At 36.2% G+C, this 12,680-nt stretch overlaps 1 protein-coding gene across 1 annotated transcript in view; it reads right to left on the bottom strand.

The window, feature by feature from the left end:
• Positions 1-10,276: 10,276 nt before the first annotated feature.
• Positions 10,277-12,680, bottom strand: part of LOC126336328 (elongation factor G, mitochondrial) — a 92,509-nt gene continuing 90,105 nt past the window's right edge. Inside the window, exon 15 of the mRNA XM_049999892.1 lies at positions 10,277-10,906. Coding sequence (XP_049855849.1) covers positions 10,724-10,906 — 183 coding nt within the window. The 3' untranslated portion in view covers positions 10,277-10,723. The remainder of the gene's footprint in view (positions 10,907-12,680) is intronic.

Genomic DNA, 12,680 nt, shown 5'->3' with positions numbered 1-12,680 from the left:
GGACACACAGTATCCTTTTCTCTCCCATAATATATTTGTGATATACCTCAGTACTTGTGTCGTTTAAGGAACAAGACAGAGAAACCTATTTCCATTGTTGAGTCACTGCGAATACAGGGAGTGTTTTTTTTGCATGCTTTCTACAACAATCGAAATAACCCAATGTTAAGAATAAAGTTGCTAATAGTGAAACAGTATTACACATTTGCATTTTATGTTACCTGGGATGCAATATTCATTTCGAAAACTTACTTCGCTGCCATTGTTCAGCATGAATTACCATATATTTTCATCAAAAATTCAAAACGGTAGTTAGAACTTATACTGTTTCAGTCACATAAATCGCCATATGCACAAGTCGTCCATTTGAGCTGTATAATAAATTAATAACAACTATGTATAAATATTTAATGTACGGCCTTAGGAACTTTACTGTGGTATTTAATACATCGACATTTTGGCCTCACATGGGCGGTACCGGTATGAAAAGGTCATCCAGTGGCAAATGTGATGACCATAATATTATGTTCAGCACGTTAATCTTGATAGAGTACGAGACGAGTTAAAGGCTCAGATCACTTTGAATGAGATCAATTTGATGCGTGACACGTCTCCCATACAATAAGATCAGATAATCTATAAAATGTACGCTAGGTTACCAAACGAATAAAACGCAGTACTTGCAGAGGCATATGGAAGCAGATAACAGGTTGCGTGCATACACACATTAATACTTGCTCCGTAGATCATGAAAACGACATTTCGTAATGAACGTGTTACTGATACGTAAGTCTTCTTTGCACAAAATAAGTTATTTATTCATTTTTTTATCGTTAATTCTTCATACCAAAAAATTAACGTGTTGAGTAGATGGAGCTGTCATTCAGAAAATATTTTAATTCGTTTCTAAATGTTGGTTGGCTCTCTGTTAGACTTTTAATGTTTTTTGGCAAATGACGAAATCATACTTCACCTCTTTCTATCGCAAAGACAGATTCAATCCATAATACTGAAGATCATACTTTCATCTAGTGTTGTAGCTATGCACTTCGCCCTTATTTTTTTAATTGGGATGGGTTATTAACAACAAATTTCATAAGTGGATATATGTATTGCAAAGGTACTGTGAATATCCCTAGTTCCGTAAATAAAGGTCTGCGAGGTGATCTTGGGTGGGCTCCAACTATTATTCTGATTACACGCTTTTGTGCAATGAATACTTTTTTCTCTTGATGATGAATTACCCCAAAATATGATGCCATAGGAAAGCAGTGATTGAAAATAGACATAGTAGGCTAATTTACGGATATGTTTATCACAAAATTTGGCAATAACCTTAATAGCATATGTAGTTGAACTTAACCGCTTCAGCAGATCATCGATGTCTTTCTTCCAATTCAATTTGTTCATCAAATGCACACACCCAGAAAGTCTGAATATTCTGCCTTAGTAATAGACTTCTGATCATAGCCTATATTTATCAATGGTTTTATCCCATTTACTCCACAGAATTGTATATACTGTTTTTCCTCAAAATTTAGTGAGAGTCCATTTGCAGAGAACCACGTAATAATTTTCTGAGAGACATTATTTACAATTTCCTCAGCTGATTCTTGTTTGTTTGTTGTGATTACTATACTTGTATCATAAGCAAAACGAATTAGCGTTGCATCTTCATGATTATAGAGTGGAAAGCCTCTAATATATATTAAGAACAGTAAGGGAGCCAAGACTGAACCCTGTGGGACACCGTTCTTGATACCTCTCCAGTTAGAGGACTCTGCTGATTTTTGCAGACTATATGTACTGTTAATTTCAACCTTCTGCATTCTTCCATTTAAATATGAATCAAGCCATTTGTGCACTGTCTCACTCATACCACAATACTCAAGCTTTTCAAGAAGAATTTTATGATTCACATAATCAACAGCCTTCGAGAGATGACAAAATATCCCAATTGTTGATGTTCGGTTATTCAGTGCATTCAATATTTGATCAGTGAAAGCATATTTAGCAGTTTCTGTTGAAAAGCCTTTCTGAAAATCAAATTGACATTTTGTTAGTACTTCATTTTTACGGATATGTGACATTACTCTTGAATACATTACTTTTTCAAGAATTTTGGATAAAGCTGTCAGAAGTGAGATTCGGAGGTAGTTATTAGCATCAGATGTATCCCATTTTTATGCAATGGTTTAACAATAGCATATTTCAGTCTATCTGGAAAAATGCCCTGTTCCAGTGAGCTACTACATAATGTGGCTGAAAATCCTACTTATTTGTTGTGAACAACCTTTTAGTACTCTTTAGTTTCATGTGAGCTTTTACTTTTGAGTGAATTTATTATTTTCCTAATTTCAATTGGAGAGGTGGGATGAATTTCAGGCTCTTAAAAAATGATTATTAAAAATGTTTTGTACTCATGACTTCTTGCTAACAAATATTTCATTGAGTCTGATAGAAATACAGTCTTCCTGCGCTCTCAGTTGCCCTGTTACCCCTTTAACAATATTCCAAATTGTTTTAATTTTACTATCAGATGTGCTAATCCCAGACAAAATGGATGCACTTCTGGACTTTGCAATAACTTATCTTAATGTAGTGCAGTAGTTTTTATAATTTTTCACTGTTTCTGGGTCCTAGCTATAAGATACATTTCCCTTTTCTGTTTACAAGATTTTTTATCCCTTTCATAAGCAGTGGCTTTTTAAATGTTTTCTTACAATTATATGCTAGTATTTTCTTCGCGAGACTGTTTTCAAATATACTCACAAAGATATCATGAATTAAGTTAAATTTTAAATTAGCATCAGGTTCCTTGTACATCTCATTGTTGCAAGGTTTCTCAAAAATTTTCAGTTGTTAAATTGTTAATTGAATGCACTATTTTAGAGGACTGTTTTGCATTACTATATGGAACTATGTCATATACTGTAACTAGCTGTGCATCATGATCGGACAGATCATTCTTAACAGGCAAAGTTTTTATTTGATCAAATTTATTTTGATCTATAAAAACATTATCTATCATTGTGCTGCTTTCCTCTACCAACCAAGGTGGAAAACCAATAAGTGACATCAAATTGAAAGAACCCAGTAATACTTTGAATCAAGCTTTCTATCGGACTCTTTCAGAAAATCTACATTGAAATTCCCACAAGCAATAATTTGCTACCCTCTTTCAGACAGACAGCACAACAAGGAATCAAAGTTTTTCAAAAATAGCTGAAAATTTCCCAATGGGGACCTATACCTGGCTACAATTATAGAAGTACTATTGTTTAGTTTAAGCTCACATGCACAAGCTTCTATATGGTGCTCTACACAAACTTTTTAGTTTCCAAATTTTTCAAACCATGGCCGGTTTTAACATATACGCAACTCCTCTCTCCAAAATGTCTCTAGTTACATGTGCTGAAAGCTTATATCCGCCTTCATTTAGCATTTCCATTAGAGTCTTTCAAATAATATATTCACATTTCTATGAATTCTACACTGTGCGGAACCTTGCAGATCTTTTTTCAGCTGTGTTTAGCAAACAGTACAGGAAAGCAGCTATATAATTTGGAATAGCAAACAGTAAGTACGCATATTCAGGGAAGTCATTGTCTTCATAGCCTGTCTTTTGCAGCCACTATGGAGCCATACACACAGAAGACTAATGATTACCGATAGGTTGGTAACTGTGGTAGGTACTTACTGATTAAATAGTTGCACCCATAAGGCATGAACAGATGGTAGCATTGCTACAGTACTGCCGTCGAAGACACTGTTTTTAAATTATCTATATTTGCAGATAATTATCAAAATAGTGTGGAAAAAACAAATGCCACCATACAATGGTTAGCACACTGGATGTGTGTTTACGAGGACTAGCAAAAACCAATTTGTTTTATTATGATAAAGCCGTGTTTAGCACTGGCATGAAATAATTCAGAGTTGGGCGTTCCTAGTTACAATGTGTAGCCACATAACAGATTTAAAGTTGCCTAGTTCTGTAGCAGCCATGTTATTTAAGGTGATTTCATTATTTGACTATCATCAGTGATTTCGTATGTACATAATGTCAAGTACTGAATTAAATTATATTTAAAGAGAGCTGAATTGATGTACTACATATTCTGAAATAGATAAATTGTTATATTGACATTTCCTACAGCCCTGGAAAAGCTTTTGTGGAGCTCATAGCACATGATTATGGGAACTAATTGCAAGGTGATATGGCATCAATAACATTTGTGTAACCAGAATCTTACTTTCAAAATATAAGATGGGAGAGTCATATTTATGTGCTCCATACTGGGAAGAAGACTGATAAAGAGTGAATCCACTGCCAGAAAAAGGAGTCGAACAAACACTGAAATTCATTCATATGGACACATTGGTAAATTAATGAATATAAATAATTTGACATGCTTAGACCTTAAATACATCCATATGTACACACAAAATAACTTACATGTATAACATACTATCACTGGCTGTTGTCTAACAGTAGAAAACATTTCTGGAGTAATACTGTGGTATTTAGCATCCAGAAATGACAATAACATTGTCATATAAAACTGATGGTTAAACATTTTGTAGCTGCCATTTTGAGAATATGAGAGGGCTTATGTTCACATCTTAGTACAAGGATTTTTACAGGTACCATAATATTAAAAGTCGCTTATGGATGTGTTGTGATATGAACAGTCTCAATGTGGCAGAAAGTCATATTATAATCAATGAATAGCTGCTCCAGTTAACAAGTATAACTTTCAGATACACTAGTTAACGGCTTTAATATAACAGTCTGATCAGATCGTAGACTATAATAAAAAACATTAGTAGCTGGTGTGACTATTCATTAAATCCAGTTACAGTTACAAAACAACAGCACACTCTAAATGTGGAGCAACTATAAGTCTATTTCAGTTGTCAGCTGATGGAATCAGAACTCAAAAAGCATAAAACAGTAGCAAGTGCTTACTCTAAAATCAGACAACTTTGTAGATGTGGATGAAATACAGACCAGACTAACTACACATTGCTGGCATGGAATGATGCACCTACCTGCTGTTCCAATAAATTCAACTGTAGCAGAAAGAATATTTTCTACATGCACAAAAAAGATTAATGTTGTGGGCATAAAGAACATTAAGCAATGGTCCAACATCAATCAAGCTTTATCTGTATGTTATTCAGACTGTACAAGCTATGTGATCAAAATCATGAGGCGATACATCTAAGGACAGATCAGTATCTTGTATAGTGATACCTAGTTACAATGCATGGATTGCTATCATACTTTAGTTCAATATTGTTCCATAGAAAAAACTTCAGGACAATGCAACTAAGGTACAAAGTATTTATTTTACAGATACATATGGTTAAGAATGTTATATAAAGTTAACAACAGAGTGTAATGCAAAAGCCTCTTCACGAACTTGGGGATTCTTACCCTAATCTGCCAATACTTTTGTTCGCTATTGAAATTTATGGTTAACAACAAGAGTGAATTTAGAATGAAATGTGAAATTTACAACCACAATACTAGAATTAAAAATGATTTCCATATAAATGTGCATCCTAGTCAAGGGTCAAAATTGACGTTTGTAGACTGGTGCAGAAATCTTCAACAGGCTGCTGGTAGGAAGAAGCTGGAAATCCTCAGACAGTCAAAAACAAAGTAAAACTGTACCTTATTAGCCACTACAATTTAGCAGAATATTTTGATCATGGCATAATCTGCTCTGCTCACAAAACACACATTGTTCCATTCCTCTGTTCAATTGTACCTCAATACACTATTAGACACAGGTTGCAAGAGGATGAAGTGTGAGAGGGAGTCTGAGGAATGGCACCATAACAACAAGGCTTACGTAAAAAGTTCTTGACTTTCCTAACAGACATTCTAGAAGCAGCATTCTTCCAAATTTGTGCTGCAGACTAGACACAACTAGAAGTAGCTGCTCAAATAGTGTGACATTAAAGTTCCAAATATGTATGCTGTTTCCAATTGTAACTAGGATAATGAACACATGCACTCTCCTCCAGCACTGATAAAGAATTCATGTTCAAACAAATAGACAATTATTTGTAATGACACTCTAAACTCCTGAAAATAAAAATATATGTCCTTGCTGAAATTATTAACCGTGTATGAATTGTACTGGACGCTGTTCTGGCATGCTTACAGTGTTCATTAACCCATTATGACTCTCAAAACAATGACCACTCTTTCAGCAAGTAAAATTCAATTTTATGTGCTCGGTGTTTTCATTATCAGCATGTTGCTCCTACTCTGCCCAAAGCATGTCATTCTGAATTATTACAATTAATGAGTTTGCTTTGGCACATTCAGTGCCATGCCCATAATATTACAAACACATTATCTGGCATGGCAGTCCTCACTCATATGAGCCCATAATATTAGCGGCATGGCATTCCTTCCTACATTGGAGACAACGTAATGTTATGGACATGGCACTCAAAGTGCCTGCCATACAAATCTCGGGTTTCACTGCAATGACTTTCACTAATGTGTAAAAGTGAATATAAGAAAATCATGGTAATTAAGAGTCCAATTGCTATTACATTTGCTGTATCTGAAATAGTAGAAATTGTTGGAAAAGACACAATTCCGAGTTTTGCAGAAAAGAATAACATTTTGGATGGAGCACAGTACAGGTTTAGAAAGTGTAGCTCTATCAACAAACTGAAATGAAATTTGAAGTTTTGGTGGTGAAGACATTTCAGGTGTTTTGCAGTCAACTTCCTCAAGGCAAAGACAAATGAGTAGTGTAGTTGGTGCTTCAATGTTCACTTTTCTAACAGTGTTGCTAGAGCACTCGCATCATATTTATTAGATCTTATTGGCACTAAAATAACATTGGTGAGTGTTAGGGGAGAGGCTAGGGGATATAGGGCAGACTACTTATAGGTTTTCATGCCAGAAGATATTTTATTCATACCATCCAGCACCTTGTTCTGTACATTCCAGTGGCCAACATATTGTCGTATGGTGTGAATGGAATGTTTGAAGTGATCCCCACATGCCTCAAAGCATATATACATATACCACAACAGGGGCTGTCGCACTCATTCAGATCAACTAGCCTATGTATGAGTGCCATCAGTATTCATATTTGTGCTTTATTACAAAGTCTACTCTTTGTGGGTGAGCTTCACACACAGTACCTGTTACATGTTACCACAGGTTCAAGGGATAGAGATCTCCTGACCAGGTTGGCCCTATAGCTGGACTGCTTTATGCAATTCATTTACCAGGAAAAATTATATTGAATTGTGCTCCATAACTTGTGCATATATTTCTCACCTGTGAGGCATTGTTGAGGGATAGTTAATTCGTTCCATAAAGGGGTTGCCAATAATCCCCACTGACACTAAGGCTAAACCAGTACTGCTGGTTCTATGCCACTCAAGGCCTATTCCCAGATGCATGTTGTGAGTGCTAATATCATTCCTTGTGAAGGTGCCCTCATCTATGAATCCTGGATTGATGCACAAACCCAAGATATAACTGTTATGACAGAAGAAAGTTCGCCAATGAGAAAGGAGGAGGAAATTAGCGTTTAAAGTCCTGTCAACGAGTTTATTAGAGAAGGAGCACAAACTTGGAAAAGATAAGGATGGAGAAGAAAATTGGCTGTGCCTTTTCAAAGGAACCACATGGCTTTATCATAATAAAACAAATTGGGTTTTGCTAGTCCTGGCACCAGGCAGTAAAGTCATTACATGTAGCAAAATCATCTATCTAATCAGTCAGTGATAATACTGACATGTTAACAGAAGATGGAGAGGGCAGGCTGGAATATTGAATACAGTTTTCTATTTGGTTGAACATGAATTGTTTATCAGTACTAGAGGAGAGTGCATGTGTTCATTATCCTGGTTCCAGGTGGAAGCAGTGTACATATTTTAAACTTTAATGTCACATTATTTGAGCAGCTATTTCTAGTTGTGTCTAGTCTGCAGCACAAATTTGGACCAATGCTGCTTGTAGAATGTCTGTTAGGAAAGTCAAGAACTTTTTGCGTAAGCCTTGTTGTTATGGTGCCATTCCTCAGACTCCCTCTCACACTTCATCCTCTGGCAACCTGTGTCTAATAGTGTATTGAGGAACAATTGAACAGAGGAATGGAACAATGTGTGTTCTGTGAGCAGAGCAGATTATGCCATGATCAAAATAGTCTGCTAAATTATAGTGGCTAATAAGGTACAGTTTTACTTTGTTTTTGACTGTCTGAGGATTTCCAGCTTCTTCCTAACATCTACCAGCAAACTGTTGAAGATTTCTGCACCAGTCTACAAACGTCATTGCCTTAAGCGATTTAGGAAAATCACAGAAAACCTAAATCGTCATCCTCCCAAATGCGAATCCAGGGTACTAATCATTGTGCTACTTTGCTCAGTGTCAGTGATGGGTCCTAAACTTGTAGACGATACAGGCAGTAAAGTCAGTACATGTAGCAAGATCATCAATCCAATCAGTCAGTGATAATACTACCACGTAAACAGAAGATGGAGAGGGAAGGCTGCAATATTGAATACAGTTTTCTGAAATCATGTCATGGTGGAAGTTTGTAATACACTTCCTACTTTCAATCATCACATGAGTGGTAGGTATTAAGATGGGTGATCACAGAATACAAATTCAGCAGAGTGGCTAAACAGGGGAATGCATCTAGCTCTGATTAAATACTTGTATTATTCTATGCAGATTATGCAAAAGAACTTCTTGCAGCAGCTCATCATAGGCCACTGAAGCAAGTAAGGGTTTCAGTCAATTGAGAAAAGGCAGTGCAGGTTGTTCCCATTTTCAAGAAGGGTCCTCAGACAGATACATGTAATTACAGGACTATAACACTGACATCAATCTGTTGCAGATTGCTCATATGGATACTTTCTGACAGTTGTTCTTCCCATTCACAAATGGAACAAGAGGGCAGGCAGGGCAGCGTGGGGTTGGAGGGAATGACAGCAGTACCAGAAATAACTTGCACAATATTGATGGTTTGATAAGTGACCTACCTGGTGTTGATATTGGGGTTATTCTCGCATGTTGCTCCACAGCTGATCTATGTACATGATTACTTAAGATATTACACTTTTGGGAAACATTTACCACTGTTAGTATAAAGAAAAATACTCATTATTTTTGAAGTAGCTTCGACATGGCGCCACAGGAATCCCGGGAACAGGGAACCCTATAGCTCGCGAAACACTGGGATGGTTACGCTTGAGCCTCTGTTGATTACTTCTGAATAAAGACTTCAGTTATACTCAGTGTTTTTTTGTACTTTTACTTTTGAACGACCTGCATAAAAATAATAATGTAAAGCACACATTTGACAAGATGTGGATGAAAATGTGAACTATAATTAAACTGTACTTTATTCATTCCCCCCACCCTAGGGTTATGCATTCATACAGATATGCCTGTCTCAGTAAAATATATTGGAAACAGTTTACTTTGCATTACTGTGCGATTGTGGAAATGGTGACCAGTAATGTAGGTAACAGAGTGTGTGTCAAGGGCTCTGCCATCATGGGAATAATGTGTAGTCCACTTGAGTGTACTGTGCAAGCTGGTGCATTGCCTTTAGCACAGATACCATTGATTTCCAGATTTTTTAACTGTTGATATCTTTCATTTTCACCCTGTATACACCACATTCTCCTAAATAAAAAAGAAAGGTTTAAATCATTTTACACACTATCCTTTTTCCCATGGATACTAGTCGCATAGCAATTTGGGAGAGCCTGTGTGGCATTAGAGGATGCAGCAGTAAAACATTGGTAATTTGAAGCTGTGAACTGGAATGCATGTCATACTTGGATTGCTGTTTGGCAGCATGATGGTGAACGGTGGAATGCTTTTTATTATTAAAACATCAAATACTCAGTCTTTGCTGGAGGAAGAGAATTATGCAATATCCAATGTTTTAATTGTGTATAGGGAAAGGAAGTTTTACAATTTCTGTCTGTAATAATTACGAAACAAAATGTATGTACTGTAATATTATTATGAGGCTGGGCCACACAGAATTATACGAGGTGACAGGCATTACATTGCATGTTCAAACAGTCCTTGCAATTCTGTATTTATTACAAACAGGTCACGATATACTCTGTTCTTACCAGTGAAAGGTATTCCTCTTATGGAAGGTGAAGTTAACAATTTAAAATCTTTGAAAAACTGAGAAATATGTCAACTGTAGTAACACAGAATTGAAAGTCAAACATAGTTTCTTAACTATGAACAACAACATAAAATGTCTCATACTTTTATTGACTGCTATATACAATATTTACATCTCATCTTGATACAAATAACTTACATTTCCAGATCGGAGAGAATGACTTCTAAAGTCAATCCAAAGTTTGTAATATAATACAAACACAATTGTCATTCACATAAATAGGTAACCTATTATTCAAATCACAGTTTTGTGGCAAAAGTTCTCTAGCCACATCTCTTCAACAAATAGTCTCACACAATGTATCTATGTATTCATACCACTGAATAATGTCTAGCAATCAGACATTCAAAATATCACATCTGATTGAGAAGAAAACACCGAGTCATTACACAGAAACTCAGAGAGACAGTAGTAAAATGGAATGGAAAAGTGGAAAGGATATTGATTCCACAGTTTTCCCCCCTTACTGATAACTATATATAATTTGCTTAGATCAAATTATCTAAAGACTTTATTTAATTTTTCCTTTTCTTCTGCTGAGGTACATTTCCAATGCTTTCTTGATATTCTTGCATTAGCTGTTCTTGAACATCGGGTAGGCATGGTGAGTAGCGACTGTAATCCATGGCAAATTCCCCCTTCCCCTGTGTGGAGGAACGCAGCTCAGAGGCATAACCAAACATTTCATTGAGAGGTACCTGAAATCATAATATAAACATAATAATGATATACTCAACAGAGTATTAAAAATTTCAATTATACATTATATTAAAACTGGTCCTTGAATTCATTTCAAACACTACAGCATATCTGAAAGAAAGGGAGTCCTGTAAAAAATGTAACAAATCTACAAAATAAAGCAGGAAAAATAAATAAAAAGTGTGAGTCAACAAGGAGATGATGCACTTTGGACTTCTTTTTCATTCCACGTAAACACAATGGCTACAATGTTATTTTTATTAAGACTGGTGACTATGTTAACAGTTAACAGCTTATTAGCCATTAGCAGTGCTTTTGTAACTGTATCTGTCACATTCTTTTTATTAGTTTATTAACCAAGGGATAAACTGCTAATCTCATACCTACCATTATTTTGAAAATTTTATTATCATAAAAAATGCTTCCCATGAATCATTTTTATTTAATACTTTTCCGTATCAGAGACACTGGCTTCAAAGGTCAAACCAAAGTTTGTAACGTAATACATACACAGTTGTCATTCAGCATAATTATCACTAGATTCTTCAATTAATACTGTTTCCTGAAAGTTTGTACATAGGTTTTCATGGAGTAATCAGCATATATTTTCAAGTGTCTGCCAATTCAAATTTTTCAGTGTTTCCATGATGCCCTCCCATGAATCAAACAAACCTGTGACTATTTGTGACACTCTTCTTTCTTTTTTGGGAATCAGGCCATGGGTATTCTTTGTAGTGGAATCAGTGCAGTGTCAAAAATACTAGTGTTGTTTCTCAAATGGAAGATACTTAATCTGGTCATAGGTGACTGTTTTTCAGTTTTCAGAATAGTGAAATTTTCTGCAGATTTCCACCCTGCAGATGAACTGGTATTACAACTGGTCTTTTTCACCCATTGGAATTAAAGGAGCTGAATAACACTGTTGGACAGTACATCGTAAGTCAAACACAATTTTAAGGCAGATAGCAACACAGTGAGCAAGATGTTCTACACAGAAGGCTTAAGTACTATGCTGCATAAACCTGCTTATTTCTTATGCTCGCTAATAATGCAATAATTATAAGCTTTTTCAAGAAGGGCAATAGGTGAAACTTCCTGGCTGATTAAAACTGTGTGCCCGAACTCTGGACCTTGCCTTTCGTGGGCAAGTGCTCTACCGTCTGAGCTACCGAAGCACGGCTCACGCCCAGTCCTCACAGCCCTACTTCTGCCAGTACCTCGTCTCCTACCTTCCAAACTTTACAGAAGCTCTTCTGCGAACCTTGCAGAACTAGCACTCCTGAAAGAAAGGATACAGCGGAGACATGGCTTAGCCACAGCCTGGGGGATGTTTCCAGAATGAGATTTTCACTCTGCAGCGAAGTGTGCGCTGATATAAAACTTTCTGGCAGATTAAAACTGTGTGCACGACTGGCTGGTAGAGCACTTGCCCGCGAAAGGCAAAGATCCCGAGTTCGAGTCTTGGTCGGGCACACAGTTTTAATCTGCCAGGAAGTTTCATATCAGCGCACACTTCGCTGCAGAGTGAAAATCTCATTCAGGGCACTAGGTGTCCAACACCAGTAAAGAAATAAAATTTCTTTTGTGCAATTGGTTGTTGATTTCTTTCAACAAATGTACTTACAGTTGCTGAGTTTGACCAAAGTACTAAACCCTTTCTTTGTATTCATTCAGTATAACTTGTTAGACCTATTTGGCATGGGTCCTTCACACTTGAGCAGTATTCTTAAGATGGGAGCCAGTTGTAACTAATCTGTTTTTTAGAATGAATTT

This window comes from Schistocerca gregaria, chromosome 2 (assembly GCF_023897955.1).
Source record: "Schistocerca gregaria isolate iqSchGreg1 chromosome 2, iqSchGreg1.2, whole genome shotgun sequence".
Lineage (NCBI taxonomy): Eukaryota > Metazoa > Arthropoda > Insecta > Orthoptera > Acrididae > Schistocerca > Schistocerca gregaria.
This window is presented reverse-complemented; position numbering and strand designations above follow the sequence as displayed.